At 39.7% G+C, this 19,054-nt stretch overlaps 1 protein-coding gene across 3 annotated transcripts in view; it reads left to right on the plus strand.

The window, feature by feature from the left end:
• Window positions 1-19,054, plus strand: part of zbbx (zinc finger, B-box domain containing) — a 170,885-nt gene that overhangs the window by 91,026 nt on the left and 60,805 nt on the right. For all 3 annotated transcript variants that reach the window (XM_041810314.1, XM_041810320.1, XM_041810326.1), the window contains 3 exons: window positions 3,716-3,810; window positions 14,039-14,160; window positions 14,349-14,407. In XM_041810314.1, coding sequence (XP_041666248.1) covers window positions 3,716-3,810; window positions 14,039-14,160; window positions 14,349-14,407 — 276 coding nt within the window. The remainder of the gene's footprint in view (window positions 1-3,715; window positions 3,811-14,038; window positions 14,161-14,348; window positions 14,408-19,054) is intronic.

A 19,054-nucleotide genomic window follows, 5' to 3' on the forward strand; every position in this document is an offset into this window, starting at 1 on the left:
TGGGGTTAAGTGTCTTGTCCAAGAACTATAGACATGTGACTGCAAGAGATGGGGATTGAACTCACAACTCACATTGCCAATAAACAGCTGCAACATCAGAGGTGACAACAGAGCTTCGACCAACTCGTTCATACTATGGATCTTCATGTTCATCTTCTCCACATATTTATACAGCTAACAGCCCTCGTTTGGACATGTACATACCGAAAATACGATAAACTCCCATCCCCAGTATAAGATTGAATATATGAGAAAACACAACTGTAATGTTTGTATAATCATTATGCCGAAAATATTCTTACATTTATGTGCCTCCTTTGTGACCGTGGTGCTGTTTCACAATTGAACACAGTGCATGGAGGGAAATTCATCTTACCCCTTGGTTTCAAGTGTGGTCCTGGAAAGTCTTCCTTTCAAGGGCTGTGTAGCCCGTGACCCTAGCCCTCGATTCAAAAGAGAATTGAGATATCCCTTCACCTGACATGAACACGCAAAACCAAGGGCAAAGGCTAAGCTAAAGGCTAAGGGGTAGAAATGGGATTCACCCTAAATGCTAAATAATAGGACAATGTAACACAGTCACTTCAGCTCACCCTTGTCCAAATGTGTTAGAGAAGAGTGAGAGAGTGTGAGCTGGTGCCCTAATGTTTCAGACTTATGTTACTCATCTGCTGCGACCTATTGTCACTTCCTTAACCATGCAAATGTTTGCCATATGACAAAATTAGAGACTCCCACCAATCCCACCAATCTCAGGTACTGCCTTTATTTTCCTGGCTCAGTTAAACAATGATTCAACTCACTTGTAGGGTGATATAGTGAGGCAAAACATATGGAGAAGGACTGGACTATAGCCGATGTGTAGCACACATGCCTGATATGGTAGCCTCACGATTCTATTCGATTTCGATTCTTTAGGTTGCGATTCGATATTAATTTAAACACTTCAATATCGATTCAGTAAGAAGCAGAAATACACAAATAACCTGTTGACAATTTTTGATAATTATTTTCATACCAATGTGAACATATGTGGTTAGTCACCTCACGTCTTTGAGCAATGAAACATCTTAAAATAAAAATTTGCACAATAATAACTTTTGTGCATAAGGAGTACAAAAGTAAAAAACATGACAGTTCTGTATAAACACTGAAAAGGTAAAGTGCATGTAAACTTAATTTTTTTTTCCTCTGTGGATGCACAGTGACCTCCACTGGCTAGGAGGTGAATCGATTCACAGGATTTGCTGAATTGATATTGAATTGGGGGGGAAATATTGCAATGTATCGATTAATCGATATTTTTACCCACCCCTAATAGCCATGAGCTTGACATGAACCATGGCCATCTTGCAGCAAACACACACCCATTCTGAAATGGACATTAAAAACAACCACGTCTAACACCCTGAGATGTTTTTTTCTAACTCTTCATATTATGTCTTTAGGGTAGAAGTAATCAAAGAAAGCTAACTGCAGTGAGGTTACTCACACCAAAGTCAGGGCTTGATGCTTAGTAAACTAATCTTGGGAAAGGAGGATAGCACTAGCAGCACTAAATTTTCTAGATTTGCTTTTCTTGATTGCAGTGGATGTCTGACAAGTGTCCATGGTATGACATACAGGATTAATATTTAAATCTAGTTATCAGCAGATACATCAAAGTCTATATGTGAATCTTCAGGCGATGGGTTTATTTATTTTGGGATTTATATTCCTATTACAAGAACATTTTGCTAGATTCATTTTACACACCATGTTTGAACTAGGTTAACCTGGTTGAAGGTCTCTGAATCCTGAGCCCCATCTTCCTTCTAAATCTTAATAATTCAGTCTTATGTTTAATATATATTCTGCCGTAGATGAAACAGACATGTATCACCAAGGGGAGGTAAAAACGCTAGACCCGAGGGGATCAGAAGAGCAGCGTACTTCTTTTTGCTGGGTTCTGGCAAAAGCTTAAATGCAAACAGCCTAAGGCTAGCGAGGCTTCTGCATGTTAAGTTCTGTATGAAAGTGAAAAAAAGAAGATGAACGGACTGAGCAAAGGGATAAGAAAAAGGACGTGAGGGACAGGATTAAATACAACTCTCTGAGTACATTCAGTAGACAGAGGAAAGATAAATACTGCCAGGTTTGAGGGTAAGAACCAAGTCAGCGGAAAAGATATAAACTGTAACTTCCCCAGTCACCCCTCATGGGCAGCCTGCAGCTCCTCATAAAGTCTCTGTCTGGCCCTGCACTTTGACCTGATGAGACGGGGAGGGAGGGAGAGAGGGAGGGAGTGGAGGTCAGGAAGGAAATAAAGGGGGACCAAGTCAAAGGTACAGGAAAATGCTCTGTAGGTGTACTGCTGCATGATCTGCCTTAAAATTACCAATTTTTCATGTATCTGTTAAAATTTCTCAGAATCCAATCAACTGAAAAAAAAAAAAAAAAACAGAATTTTCAAGTCAGGGTTTTCACATGCTCCAGCTGTCAGCCAAACAGCCAACCAATCACTTCATCAAAACTGGCTGTTTTCCTACTTACTGAAATTCTTTGTGTTACAAATGAAGACTCTTTTCTCGTTAATTTTCAATTAATTTCAACTGTATAAATATAAAATGTGATAAAAACAAAAAGTTATAATCTAAAGACTTAAATAATGTCTGTAATGTAGTCAAATTTACAGGCATTTCTGAAGGAAAACATGAAGGTCCTGCACGGCTGTAGGACTGTAAATGTACAGTGGATCTTTTTTCTAAAGTTCATACATTTATGCAATGTTGTGCACATCCTGCTCTGCAGGTGACACTTCCTTCATGTGTCCTACACAAACCAGAGTTTTTTTTTTAATAGAAAACAATAAACTAGTGAACAGTTGTGTAAGTCACCTGCCCACCTGCGTGTCTGCAGCTGGGCAGACAGAGGAAGAGAGAGAAAGTCAAGTGTCCATCCATTAATGTATGGGAAAGGGAGATGTCTAATGTCAAATCTGAATCTTTTATCTTGCTTTGAACAGTTTTTATGCAGGTAATGTAGTTGATATTATTCTGTGCTCTATGAATTTGGGATCATTATGCATCCACAACAACCCTCCTCCCACAGATCAGCTGTTGCAGCCTAAACGCTGAATGATATGGGAGACATTTCAAACCGTAAATTGTGTTATGGATGAAATGTAGGTATAATTCATACTAATATAAGATCAGGCACTGGCAAAGAGACACTGGAGGAAGCAGAAGAGCTGTAAGTTTGGGGATAGCAGCAGTGTGTGCACGCACATCTGGACAGCAGAGTTTGAATAAATAAGTTGAAGTCAAATAAAGTTGATTGCACACACTGAAAGTCACTGAAAGAAAGCATGTGGGTCAAAACTTTGTTAACAATCTTCTATGCAGCCTCTGTTATTTTTTCTTTTTGATCAGAAAAAGGAGCAGAAGATGGTTGGTAATTTGTCCTGGAATTTTTACTCTGCAAATTACAGACAAGTCCAGTTTGTTTTAAACATGGATGTCCTGTGCAGTTATTAAATATTACCTGAAGTCCCTAGGTAATACTAATCCTCTCCAGATAGCGCACAAGAGTTGGTGTAAAAGTGCCTCCAAAATTAGCATTGCTATGGAAAGTCTTGACTTAATGTTTAGTGGTATTTTTTGTATACCTATTGATTATCTTTCTTTCTTTCTTTCTTTCTTTCTTTCTTTCTTTCTTTCTTTCTTTCTACTGCCAGTACACCGATTGAAACCAGTCATCCATCGTGGACCTCTGGCACTGATTTAAAATCACTACCTGACACAGAGGAGGCGACTTCCCACAGCCTCACAGGTGACACACATGCACACCACTCACCTACGCACACTTCTGTACATCTTTAGGCCTCTTTGTAATCTGTATTAGGATGCTGACATACAGCCTTGACAGTAATGTGCTCTTAATGTGCCGATCATCTTTCTGATGTATTGACCCAAACAAAGAATCAGCTATGGACAGAGAGGTTTGACAGACCCGCACATTAGCACCCACACATCAGCTGAACATTACAGGTGAACTCCCGATAGCAACGGCAGAAAACCTTTCTTTCTCGGCGGATCGAGGTGTCAGTGCCTGCCCATCCATCCCTGGCGGTGTGACGGGTAATCACTGCCTGTGATTGTGTGTGCAGAGGGCAGTTAGAGGCACCTCATGCCTGACAGGTTTCTCTCTGTCTAGTGAAGGAATGGGGACTAGGAGAGGGGGCTTGGGGTGGCCCTGTAGTCTGGATCTTGGGGCCTGGAGCTCATCAGTCAGGGTAGAGTCCTGCCTGTCTGGCCTCCAGCCAAGGCTGTCAGGAAATGGGGTAGACCATGGTTATCTCTCTCCCCCCCCAAACCTCATGTCCCCAAGGCTGTCAACTGCCTCTCATAACATCAATCAAGATTGCTTCAGACTCCACCATGTTAGGATCTACTAGTCCCTGCTTGCCCCCTTCCCCATAGCTGTCTATCACAAACAGTTGCTTTAAAACATTTTGGAAGTCAAAGTGGTTCCCTTTGCTCCCTGACAGTAAAGCAACACAATCTATGCAGTAAAATTTATTTGTAGAATATTCATCAGAGGTCCTGTTAGCCATCATTTTTCCGTTTACTTATTTGTGAAACATCACACTCATGCAGAATGCATGCGTGCATCATGTAAGTTATGTAATTTATCAAAAACAAAGATTCCACTGGACACAGGTTTAGCTCAAGCGGTAGAGAAGGCACCCATATTTGGAGACTAATGACCCAATGAGATGGCTTGGAGGTGGCAATGAAGAGATGCAGGCATGAAGGAGCTGGATCTGAAAACCGATAATGTGTAATCAAGGTAGCTGGGGAGCAGGAGGGGTACAGCGGTCTCACTGAATCAACTCACTGTTGAAAAGAGAGAGACTGATTTCAAAATATACACTATGTTGCCAAAAGTATTTGCTCACCTGCATTGACTCACATATGAACTTAAGTGCCATCCCATTCTTAATCCATAGGGTTTAATATGACGTCGGTCCACCCTTTGCTGCTATAACAGCTTCAACTCCTTGGGAAGGCTTTCAGTGTGTTTATGGGAAATTTTTGACCATTCTTCCAGAAGCACATTTGTGACGTCACACATTGATGTTGGACGAGAAGGCCTGGCTCTCAGTCTCCGCTCTAATTCATCCCAAAGGTGTTCTATGGGGTTGAGGTCAGGACTCTGTGCAGGCCAGTCAAGTTGATCCACACCAAACTCTCTCATCCATGTCTTTATGGACCTTGCTTTGTGCACTGGTGCACAGTCATGTTGGAACAGGAAGGGGCCATCCCCAAACTGTTTCCACAAAGTTGGGAGCATGGAATTGTCCACAATCTCTTGGTACGCTTAATTCAGAGTTCCTTTCATTTGAACTTAGGGGCCAAGCCCAGCTCTTAAAAAACAAGCCCACACCATAATCCCCTCCTCCACCAAACTTTACACTTGGCACAATGCAGTCAGACAAGTACTGTTCTCCTGGCAACCGCCAAACCCAGACTGGTCCATCAGATTGCCAGATGGAGAAGCGCGATTCGTCACTCCAGAGAACGCGTCTCCACTGCTCTAGAGTCCAGTGGTGTGCTTTACACCACTGCATCTGACGCTTTGTATTACACTTGGTGATCTTTGGCTTGGATGCAGCTGCTCGGCCATGGAAACCCATTCATGAAGGTCTCTACGCACTGTTCTTGAGCTAATCTGAAGGCCACATGAAGTTTGGAGGTCTGTAGCCATTGACTCTGCAGAAAGTTGGCGACCTTTGCGCACTATGCCCCTCAGCATCCGCTGACCCTCATTTTACGTGGCCTACCACTTGGTGGCTGGGCAAGGAAATTTCATGACTGGACTTGTTGTACAGGTGGCATCCTATCACAGTACCACGCTGGAATTCACTGAGCTCCCGAGAGCGAGCCATTCTTTCACAAATGTTTGTAGAAACAGTTTTCATGCCTAGGTGCTTGATTTTATACACCTGTGGCCATAGAAGTGATTGGAACGCCTGATTTCAATTATTTGGATGGGTGAGTGAATACTTTTGGCAATATAGTGTATCAGCAGAAGGGTGATTGGATCAGGAGAGAGGTCGTGGCAGAAGGGGATTGGCTCAGAATTTTAGTGAGTAGACACCCATACAAGCTGATTACCAACACGGGAAGAGGGAGACACATGAGTGAGAGCTCATCAGTGAGTGACTGGATGAATGGAAGTTACTGAAGTTACTGCTTGGACTGACGCTGAGCTACAGTATTTCAAATAGACAGGGAAAAATAAGTGACAACCCTGATGACTGTTTCTGTATTTCTTCTGTGCCTAGACATTCATTCAAGGTTAATGGTCCTTGTATACTTGTGTTTGTGTCTCGTGTTTGTTTTAATGGTCTAGATAAGATTATTAAAACAAGACACAATAAAAAGATCATTTTTAGAGCAGTCACATGGTCAAATATTTGCCGACTTTGGTCAGAAGGGGGAATCTGAGTGGTCATGACTATCTTGTGGTGTGTAGAGTGTAATGTAAGACTCTAGCAGCTCTCCACCGTGCCAAATCATATAAATCAGAGCTGTCTTTAACAAGAGGCTAAAAAGTAACGGTATACTCAGAAACTGTTCTGACTCATAAGTCTTCTAACTTTTATATGAAAGCAGCTTTGTACTTTTCTTACTTCTTTCTCTCCCTGCTCCAGCATCTTTAATGATGCCTGCCATTCAACCATGAGTCGCACTTTTATAAACCTCATTCCAAACATACAAATAACTCTCCCTCTCCTTGAATTCACCCTTTAAAGAAGCTTTCGGCTTTCAGTATGACCTAGAACCAAACACTTGTTTTGGAGAAAGACTTGAGGACTTGGATAATGCTGAACTTGTAGTGGATTCGTTGTTTGTTGCTTGATGCACATAAAGCAGTGAAGAAACTCAGCAGTAACCTTTTGATACCTGATAAAGGCGTGAAAGCTATTACTGACCTGACTGCCTTATTCAGATCCTGGTCTTTATGAGGAGGAAGGCAGACGGTTCAGTCAAAGTCACTTACTCCAGAGATTGTTGAATGTCTATCTGCAGTCACCTGTAGTGGAAATTGCTCTGCTGCTTAGAAACTGAAGGGTTTTAGCCTTTTTCTGTCTGTTTTTCTTGTTTAAAGTTCCCATTTATTCTCAAAGTTGTCATTTTCTGGGATGGATGATGGTTCACTTTCTTTGCAGACCTTTTTGGGTGCAGGGTGAAATGCAAAATATAAAGCAAGAATTACATATTGGGTATCCAACTTTTAATACAGTTAAACCTTCCCCAAATTTTCCAGCAGAATTACCTACATGGTGATTAAATGTGATTAAAAAATAACATTATTCAAGATGCAGTTCCGACCAAACTCTTGCTGGCAAGCAGAACATGTGCCTCAGTCATGCTTTTAGAAAGTTCTCCTTTGACTGTGCCAAGAAAGCATTGATAACACTTATGTTTTTATTACAGGTGTGCTGGAAGTGATTTATAGTTGCAGTGTTGTACACACACTTTGCTGGTAAACTGAACTAGATCATCAAATATGTAGTTTTGTGTTTGTATTTTACATAAAAACGTAAATGAAAAGAAACAAATGCATCCATACAGGCTTCACATTATGACAGTACATCACTAAAATGCGTCATTGAAGCACTGCATCATTACACATAATGTTGGCGTTGAGCAAAAACCTCGTCCAAACCTATCTCCATTTTCATGCTTGGATTTTTTTATCCTAAGTCAGTGCTATCGGTCATTTTTTACACCTTTTGGCAGGATTTACTGAACTTAGAATCAATAAAAAGTGTAAAAAAGATTGACTCTTTATCACCAATCACTCCAATACACAAAAATACAGACTTTCCTCCAAGTATTGAGGATGACGGGTTCTCTCTATGGGAAAATGCAAGTATTTAAATTTTGAAAGATTCATTTTAAGGGGATAAAATGATGTCATTTGATCAACTAAGACAAAAATATAAACTACCTCAAATGCATTTCTTTAGGATCCTGCAAGTAAGACGCTTTATGAACAACCCACTGAATGTACACCTAGCTTAAGGGGGCTTTCACACCTACATCGTTTGGTCTGGACTTTCGGACTTTTCTGTTTGGTCTGAACCAAAATGATAGGTGTGAAACCTCCCCTGGACCGTGGTCCGGACCAAACTGCTGGACCTTGGTGCGACCAAAAGAGGTGGTCTCGGTCCAGACCAAACGGAACCACAGTCTGGTTCACACCCAGTGTGAAAGCATTATTTTGAAAGGTTCAGACCTTCGTATCAATGACAGGAAGTTATGACATGACTACGGGCAAAGGAAATCCATCACCAAAACAAAATGGGCCATGGAAGAGCCCACAACAATCTCACGGACTGAAATTAACCAGCAGCCTGGACAGGGTGGGCTAACGGTAGCAGCTTTACGTTACATGAGGAGTAGCAGTGTTAAATTATGTTAAATAGAGATTGTCCAAGCACGGAAAAGTCAATGTTGCAATGGCTCGCAGGATTGAATACTTTCTTCTCCTTTCCTGTCGACAATGATAAAGTTGTCATCTAATGATAAAACTCATAAGACGAACTCGGACCAGCCTTATGTACAGCTCTAAAAGTTGTTGCTTTTGGTAGTAGATAATCAACAATAATCTGATGGTAGGAATGACAGTTTCATTCATTGATTACAACATTCAAGACTCGCGTTATTCAACGTGTTGACATCAGGCCAAATGACCAATCAGTCTAAACTACGGAGACACGCAAACCACGTAGTTGATGACGATATTACGTAGGTTTGTCATGTAAAATCTGTTAGTCCGCTTTTAATAATGACAGTGTGAAACCCAAACAGACCGAACCAAATGTATACAATGTAACAAAAACACGGACCTTGGTCCAGACTTTCAGGTGTGGAAACACCCTAAAAATGTTACCGAGTAAATAACTACTTTAAGAAATATGTAGTAAAAGACTCATAATAGGACAGTGCCTAAAGGCCTTTTACAAATCCAAAAGTAAATGAAGAAACCTTGCAGGTGTGGGCCCAGGATCTTGGGGTTGATATTGATGAGACTACAGGGATAAATATTTGGAAGCACGCCAATAGAATATCTGTATGTAAAAGAGCAAAAGAATTTGAATTTAGGATGTGACACCATCTTCAGATTTCTGCACAACTTAGGATCAACCCTGAGGTGTCAGCTTTTTGTATCAAATATAGAGGGGAGGTTAGCAGGTTTATGTATATGATATCCTATGTGTCTATGAGCTATGAGTATTAAATCATGAGACTACACTTATAAGGATAGAACCATGTGGTTCACAGTCACACTAACTGTTCGTTACTAATGGCTGGGTATCTATTCACAACTACTGAAAGTTTCTAATCAGTGACGTCTTTAGTTCACTGCTAGCTACTGTTCGAAATGCATCTGTTTTTGCTAAGGTGTCAGAAAATGATTAGCTTAAAAGATGAGCAACATATCAACTTGAAATTGTTGGTGAAACTGAACAAATCCGCAGCTGAATCTTTTGGTTCTTTTATTGAGGTGTATGGGGAACACTGCCTGTCACATGCATGTGTGTTTGAATGGAACTAAAGATTTAGTGAAGGCAGGGAGGATGTCCAAGACCAGGAACATTCTGGGCAAACATGCATACCAAAAGCTTCAGAAAATTATTAAACAAACTGAACAAACAGAAATGGAAATGATGGACGACTCAGTATAACAGAAATGGTCTCCAACGATAAAGAGATAGTTTAGCAAATTTTGCATGAATATTTGAACATGACAAGCGTGTGCCAAAGTTGTCCCAAAACTTCTGACTCCTGATCAAAAGCAAAACAAGGAAAAACACGAGCAAATTTGTGAAGACATTTTGGTGTATTATTCAGGTGTATTTTATGCTCTTATTTGTCATTAAATAGACTTGATTTTCCCTAACATATTGAGGGGATTTACTTTAAAACAGTGTTTTTTCCCTGAAATTCAACATTGAGTACATTCACATTATATTTTTGGCAAAGCTAGAAATGTTTGGCATTGGGGTGTTGTTCACTCTCTTTTTGTAAAACTTTATATGACCAGAGAACTCCAGTTTTAGTCAACTGTGATGCTTCAGCAAATCCTGACAGTTTGAACTTTACCGTAATTCCTTCAGTGTGTTGTTGTTTAAAATCATGCGCTAACATGCTGTAACCAAGACGTAGGGCACCAAATATTATATGTTAAGTATTATTTTAATCCAAAGAAGGGGAAGAGACCGAAGACCTGATGAAAAACGATTAGAGAGCGATGTTCTATCCTGTCATTTTCAGCTACCTCACTCCTTGGATGAAGATCTCATCTCGTCTGTTCACTCGTGCAGAGTTCAGCTCACTCCTGAATCAGGTCTTGGGTTGCCAGGCCACAGAGAAAGAGGGCTGAAATTTTATGTTGACGTGGATTGTGTGTAGGTTACACGATTTATACACGATCTGTCAACTTTGGTGTCCTCAGAGGAATGTACAAAACCAATTCTATATTTTAGAATTAGCGTTTTTCTAGTAGAGCCACAACAATTATAGCAGTTTCCCGAGAGAAATGACAAAATGGAAGATAGCCCCAAAATACGGGAGGTATGCTTTGTTGTCTGTATTGCTTCACTCACTGTACATATTTATGATGACTGTGTTTGACATTTTGATATCTCACTGTAATGCAGGACTGTACTGTGCTCTATTTTTTAATGCAATGATTGTTTTAAGAGACGGTTGTTTTCGGAGAAAAATGTGTCTTTTTGGGGGGGGGGGGTAGGGTGTAAAAGTAAAACTTGTTCACTGTATGATTAAGATGTGTTGCATAATGATCAACAAAAAAATATATTATAATAAGAGTGGTTCATGTTAAATAAAGTGCAGAGTGCTGAATTAGTACTGAATTATCAGAACTTGTTCAGTTCAACATGTTGAGCTTTGTAATCTTGTATTAGTGTCAGCTTTCTGTGTCAGTTTGTCATTGATTGACTGTGCCAAAACACTCAATCTAATGTACGATTTAAATATCTGTGCAATTCCTAACTACATGGGAAAAATCAGTAATCATATTTTTAGTTTTCTTCGTCTTTAAAATCAGTGAATTTTCTAGGAACCAGATCTAGAAGTTGTAACTGTTCTCAATGTCATTTAAAAGTCTGTTCAAAGTGATATCATTGAATCACAGTGCAGTTATTCTGATAAGAAGTACAGTACCACAGTACCAACAATAACTAGATCAAAATTGCAATTTCAGCTGAAATTGTGTAGGGATGCTGAGAGCTGAATTGTGTAAGAACTGCTGAAAATAGCCAAAAAGCACAAAAATAGCTGAAAATAGCATAAAAGTAGCATAAAATGGCATTCAACAGCTACAAAAGGATAAAAATAGCTGAAAGTAGCCTTGAAAAGTTGAAAATAGCTGAAAATAGCACAAAAATAGCTGAAAATAGCCTAGAAGTAGCTGAAAATGGTATTTAATGGCTGAAAAAGCATAGAAATAGCTATAATAGTGGAAAAATAGCAGAAAATAGCAGACAAAAGCAGAAAATAGCCTAAGAATAGCTGAAAGTAGCCCAAAATAGCTGAAAATAGCTTAAGAATAGCTGAAAGTGGCCTTAAAATAACTGAAAATAGCCTAAAAGTAGCTGAAAAAGTATAGAAATAGCTGAAAATAGTGGGGAAAAAAAGCTGAAAATAGCAAAAAGCTGACTTGATTTGTGAAGAATGTGAAATCATTGCTCAAAATACAGAATTTAGTTCAAAAAAATTTTAGAGGATTTAAAGAGCTGACCCATCTGAAATAATTTTATTTTAGTTTTAGAAAGAGAAAAATAGTTCAAAAAGTATAAATAGTATAAAGTATTATAAATAGCTGAAAGGAGCACCAGAAGAGTATAATAGTAGAATAGTGAAAATAGCCCAAGGACTGCCAAAGTTATGAGGAGTTGAAAAAAGTGCAGATTCGTGGAATTTTGCCATCTGTTTAACATCGTTAAAGTTAAATATTTTAATAATTATAAAAGTTAGAAATGAGAAAAGTCATAGCAGTTGAATGATGAAGAAACTGAATTTTTTGAAAGGTTAAACGGTATTGATACAACAAAGTATGAAGGAGGAGATAGCGGACATGGAAGAATAATAATAAACAAAATGGCTGACACAAATATCAATAGTGTGGGTGCTTACTCAGCATCCCCACCAATCATGAATGGACGCCACCTCCAACTATGAAAGTGAATCCGAGTGAACTGGTGTGGGAGTAGTAGAAGTTTGTAGTGAAGTTAAACTTCAGCACTGAAATCAACTCACCCTTCTCTACTTCGGACTAAGTTTTCCCACATCATGAATTTCATTTGTGTCTGCTCACACTTTAATAATTGATATTGCATTGCTCAGTGATATGCAGATGTGAGGAAGACTGCTGTGTCTTTGGGAAATGAAGAGCTGTTCAGCAGCTGATAAAGCATTCCTTCCACCTGTTTCAAACTTTTCTGACGTCTGACGATTACAACAGGTTGCTGAGTTTCTCCTCCTCCCTCGTCTTTGAACTGGAGGGCTGGGCCACGTTGTGTGTCCATGAATAATGAAGGCTGCTTTCATGCATCATGTTGGGAGCACTCCCCTATTTTAAATTCTCATTTTCCTGAGCTGTCAGACTCATGTGGTGATGTTATCTGAGGAATATTAGTATGAATGAGAGAGAGAGAGAGAGAGCAGGAGTCGGGTAACCTGCTGCAATGAAACAGTGATCGAGCTGTGAAGGCTGACGTAATTACACAACAGAAAAGGAATAAAAGTTTCAAATTACTGAGGGGTTTAATTCATGCTGTCATGAAGACTTAGTCATCAGTTAGAAACTACTGTAATTCATTTATCATATAGTATATGCAGAGCTTCAACACCTGTTGAAGGACACATTTTTTCATTTTCAGAGATATATTTTAAACCTAATTTTTAACGTGTATTGATTTGAAAAAAAAAATATTATCTGAATCTTTAACCTTGGCTAAAATAAGTTCCTGTTCACATCATTTCAAAGCAAGAGCATATGATGTCCTGCTCTTTAGAGCAGGGGTTCTCAATCTTTTAAGCCAGTGCCCCCCAAAGTAAAGGTCCCAGAGACGGGGGCCTTGACTGGACCTGAGGGTGGTGTAAGCATAGTTGGACACAGCCATGCACATTCAATAAAAGTCAGGTCATGCTTTTACTTTACATTTGAATAAAGCCTAGCATTAGTTACTGCAGGACATGGTAGTCATATGCCCAGCAAACACAAGCATAATACTCCCATATCAAATTGCACTATTGGGGAAAAAAAAATTGCAATTACATTATTTTCCTGAATCGTTCAGCCCTACTGTACATCCATTTTGCAATAAAATGTTTAAATTTATGACGGGAGTGCCAAATGAACTAAGTTTCTGTGTATATTTTTATAAAAAATTGGTTAAATATGCAATTTAAATCATTTAAAAATATTCTTTATTTTGTGGATGGCATCTAGCGACCCCCTCTAATTGTCTTGTGACCCCTAGGGGGCTCCTGAACCCCAGGCTGAGAACCACTACTTTAGAGAGAGTACTGAAAAACTACCCAAAATGGCCCAAGAGCTACTGCTGTCAAATGCTGTTTTATGGAGGGAATTACATGTTGTTAGTTGCTTCCAGAGTACCATGGGAGTGAATTTAGAAATTTAAATGATTTGTTGCCAATCTGTGGATCTTTATGGAGGTACGGTGCGTATAAAAAGTTTTCACAACTTTGGATATTTTACACTTTTATTGCTTTTATAATTCAATCATGGTCAATATAACTTTGCTTTTCTGGCCAAAAAAAAAAACAAAAAAAAAAAACAAAAACACTGTAATGTTAAAGTAAAAACAGATTTCTACAATGAAATATTGATTTAAAAAAAAATCTTCAAGACCCTCACATATCCATGTATTACAAAAGTCTAGACCCTCTTGTTTCATTTATTGTGTGTGTGTTTCTGTGGGTTGTGTTTCCAGCTGAGGAGGAGGATTTCCGGCTCTACTTTGCATCGTTGTTTGCCGGCCCTGTCAGCAGGAGCAGGACTGAGCCTCAGACCACCACACCTGAACCCAGCCTCATCATAGAAATCCTAGATGAGGTGAGAATAACGGAAGCTCTTTATTTCAACAGAAGTCATGGCAGTGAATTTAGAAGTCACAAATTGTTAAGAAGAGACAAAGCACAGATAAACCTGCCTGTAAGGCTTCACAGTCACCAGTTTATTCTGTGTTTCCATTCGTTGTCTCAGTCAGCCATGATGCCACTCTTCTCTTTTGTTTTCCACAGAGAGACGCAGACGGAGATGGGCTTCCTGTTCCTGAACAGAGGACAGACAATAACAAAAAGTAGGTTTAAATTAAAAAGGATCTGCTGTGACTTCCCATGTCCTTACCACATTCATAGTGGCTGAACTGAATTTATGATATCTAATGGTTGGAACGGTGTGTTTCACAGAAAAGATAATAATTGAAATATGCACTCTGAGCTGGTGTATCTGAGTTGGTGGAGCAGGCTCCCTTATGCAGAGGCCACAGTGAGCTAAAACAGATGCATCTCAAAAACATTAGATCAACATGAAAAAGTTCATTTTTTTCTCGTGATTTAATTGAAGAAGTGAAACTTGCATATGCTCTTGATTCACCTCAAACAAAATGAAATATTTTAATACAGTTTTGTTACAGCTTTGAGCTAACAAAAATAAAAAATCCACTGTCTTAAAATATTGGAATATTACAAAAAAAAACAATAAAATAAAAAGATTTATCATACAGAAATGTTGAGCTTCTAAAAAAGCTGCTCACTTATGCTCAGTATTTGGTTGGAGTTCCCTTTACACAAATTCCTGCATCTCTGCTTGTGTCATTGGGGCGATCAGTCCGTGGTCCTGCTTGGACGTTATGTAGCCCAGGTTGCTCTGATAACAGCCTTCAGCTCGTCTGGATTGTTGAGTCTGGTGTCTCTCATCTTCTCCTTCACATTTCTCCAGAGATTCTCTATGGGGTTCGGGTCAGACCAGTTGGCTGGCCAATCACACACAGTAATACCAGGGTCAGTAAACTAGTTTCTGGTCGTTTTGGCTTCACTGTGGGCAGGTGCCAAGTCCTCCTCTCCATGAAGCTTCTCAGCAAATAGAAGCATGAAAGGCTCTAAAATCTCCTGGTAGACGGCTGACAGAGTTGCCTCTGGACTTGGTAAAGACCAGAGGACCGACAGCAGCAGATGACATGGCACCCCAAACCATCACTGACTGGAGACTGGAACCATTGGACTTCAAGCACTTAAGGATTCTGTACCTCTCCGATCTTCCTCTAGACTCTGGGACCTTGATTTACAAATGAAAAACAAAATTTAGTGTCATCTGAAAACAGGACTTTGAACCACTGAGCAACGGTCCAGTTCTAGTTTTCCTTAGCCCAGGTGAGACGCCGATGACGTTGCCAGTGGTTCAGGATTGGCTTGACACTGAGACCATTACACTTGTAGTCCATTTTCTGGACCTGTCTGAGTGGTGGCTCTTGATCCACTTACTCTAGTCTCAGTCCACTCCTTGATAAACTCCTCTTAGTTATTGAGTCTGCTTTGTTTGCCATCCTCTGAAGGCTGAGCTCATCCCTGATGCTTGTGCTCCTTTTCTTACCACACTTTTCTCTTCCAGTCAACTTTCCATGAATCTGCTTTGATACTGCCTGTGAGAATGAACTTTCCTCTCAGCAGTTACCTTCTGTGGCTTACCCTCCTTGTGGAGAGTGTCAGTGATTGTCCTCTGGACATTTGTCAAGTTCCTCATCATTGTGTTCTGTGAACTGAACCAGAGTGGGAGACATAACTGACAACAAATTGGACTTTTACACAATTCTAATGTAATCAGATAAATGTTTCTTTTATATTTGTGAGCTTTAAGCAGTAATCATCAAGATTGAAATAAAAAATAAAAACATCTTGAATTATTTTATTTTGTATGAAATGAAGCTACAGTAAAGGAAAATTACCTTTTCTTGAATGAAACCTAAGCAAATTAATGTTTATGTTCAGTTATGAATAAAATGTTGTTTGGTCTTTAAAATTTAACGTTCCTTGCACTCTGGTTTTAGTTACATTTGTCCCAACTTTTTTGGAAATGGGTTGTATTAAATATAGGGCTTTGTTTGTAAAACGTTTAGAGCAGAGGTGTCCAAACTAGGGCCCGGGGGCCAAATGTGGCCCTTTGCCCTTTTCAATTGGCCCACAGCAAACTCCAAATCATAAATGAAAAATGGTCCACATTAAAACATGAAACTTGTGCCTGACTGTATATTTTATCAGTGTTTTCTTACTGTCAGACGAGAATATTTTTGTGTCACCTTGGGGGCTCGTCCGGGGAGGAAACACAAAACTATACTCATCTGCCAGAAAACACACAAAAATTATAGTTTGTGAAGATGGTATGAATTTCCCACTGTGCTTATTCTGTAAACAAACATTTTGACATGACAATTCATTGGTGTGCATCTTTTCATGACTTATAATTGTGACCTAAATTGGACTGGACTGACTGACTCTGACATCATAAAGGAGAGGTTTATGAAAGTGGCCCCATCATCCTTCAGATTTTCTGTATGTGACCCTAAGTGGAAAAAATGTGGACACCCCTGATTTAAAGGCTCAGGAAACCTTTGCAGGTGTTTGGAGATAATTATCTGATTAGGGTGTGACTCCATGAGTCTCCAACACTGAATTAGGTTTTCATTAGCTGTAAGTCAGAATTATAAAAATTAAAAGAAATATATCAGTCTGAGTGTAATGAATCTATATTATATATGAGTTTCACTTTTGATTGATTTACTAAAATAAATCAGCTTTTTGAAGACTTCTAAGTTATTGAGGGCTGAATATAACTGATTACAGAGAAAGCGGAAAAAGGAGCACCCTCCAAACATTAAACTCCTCACGGAGCACGACAAAAAAGACTACAGGAAAAAGAGGTGTCAGCACTCAAAAAATGTCCTTTTAGATAGTTTTACTCAAGACTCAGTCTTCTTCAGCGAGAAGACTGAGTTGAAACGCGTCCGTTGTGCCACGTTATGCCTTGGATAAAACTATCTAAAAGGACATTTTTGAGTGCTGACACCTCTTTTTCCTGTATATAACTGAACCACAGGCTGGATTTGGAAAATAAACATCTTAATAGATCAGTGTTATTTTCTTACAGCAGAAATAAACATGCTTTTTACAGTCTTGTTCTTCAGTTTTGGATTGAGTAGTTTTTGTCTTTACTCAATATTAAGTTACATATATATTGGACTTGTAGTGTTTTTCATAATTAAGATGACAGTTATGTTGAAACCTACAAAAACAACAAAGATGGATGATCAGGGACACCTCTGAGAGAAAGAACGGGAAATTTCCATCAAGAAAAACCCCCAAAAAATGTGAAAAAGAAGAGCTCAGTCTCAACTACAGCTCCTGGCTAGCTTCAAAGCTAACAACAACTGCCAGTAAGTGCAACAAAATACTGTCTGATCAACAGGAGACTACTGAATGCTACCTACTGAGGTAGAATGGGGCGGCACGTACAAATGCAGCAGCCTGGCGCTCCATCACTAGCAGCAAGACAAAGCCCTACACTTACACCAGAACTGACAGCGTATCCACGGAGTTTACATCTTTCCTGATGGAGATTATCCAGAGAACAGGGCGCTCGGAGACTGAGAGGAGGAGGACGTGGAGCAGCACCACACCTACAGCTAGTGGGAGGAGGCAGCGACGGCATTGTGCGAGAAGGCAGAAGCAGGGCAAACAAGCTGACCTGCAGGCTAAGCTAAGAGCAGCTCCACTCAAACATGTCCCACCAAGCATCTTTCTCCCAGGTGCCGCTCCCTCACCAGCAGGATGGACGACGTGAGGCTGTAGATTTCTAACCACTGCTTGGACCACTGTGTTTGCTGCTACAGAGGAGACTACTAAATGTAATCTTGTTGTATTTTTACAATGCAGTGACAATAAATGACTATCTATCTATCTATCTATCTATCTATCTATCTATCTATCTATCTATCTATCTATCTATCTATCTATCTATCTATCTATCTATCTATCTATCTATCTATCTATCTATCTATCTATCTATCTATCTATCTATCATCTATCTATCTATCTATCTATCTATCTATCTATCTTTCTTTCTTTTTTTCTTTCTTTCTTTCTTTATGGACACACAAAACTGCAACAATGTAGCAATTTGAGCCCAAACAGAACTGAGTCCCCCGAACTATCAGGTGTGAAAACGACCTAAACATTAATTAGGATTGATTGAAATAATCAATTAATAAATAACTATCCAATCACAGCAACTTTATGAAGACACTGTTTGGGTTGCAGGCAGGTTGCCATGGCAATGATTGCCTGCGTGTCATAAACATGGAACACTAAGGTACTGTTCTATGGAATGTTGGTCTCCCTCTGTGTCTTTTGATTGCGTCATAGAGCATTCCGGAACTGCTGAGACTGGACCATACACAGTGTTCAGTCTAGTCCAGTCACTTTATGTACTGAGCGCTTTTGGTATCATTGTAGGTTCAGACTTTACGGTCAGTATTGTCCAGCTGTAGAGCCAGACAGTGATTTATTCAGTTTGCTTTTTATCTGAATATTAAACAAATGGAGACAGCTATGAAGAAAACCTCCAAGAGAGGTCACAACAAGACAAAGAAAAGTGTGATCAACACTGACTGGGATCAGCGTTCTAAAATTAGAGGCTGTTTCCCTGCCGGCATGGAGGTTGAGGACAACGACCTCAGAGACATGGGTTTTGAAATGCCCAAAAAGCCTGCAGAAGAGGTAGACATTTACATCTACACTACCTCTGAGTTTCCAGAGTTGCAGAAAGAGCGCCAGAATGGGGCGACTCAGCAAGAAAAAGTCCTGGATGTGAAAGACGACTCTGCAGAGGCTCCAGCTCCACAGCCAGCAGAGTCTGGCAAGGAAGAAATGCCAACACCACCATCTAAAGTGGC

The sequence above is a fragment of the Cheilinus undulatus genome, linkage group 2 (assembly GCF_018320785.1).
Source record: "Cheilinus undulatus linkage group 2, ASM1832078v1, whole genome shotgun sequence".
Classification (NCBI taxonomy): domain Eukaryota; kingdom Metazoa; phylum Chordata; class Actinopteri; order Labriformes; family Labridae; genus Cheilinus; species Cheilinus undulatus.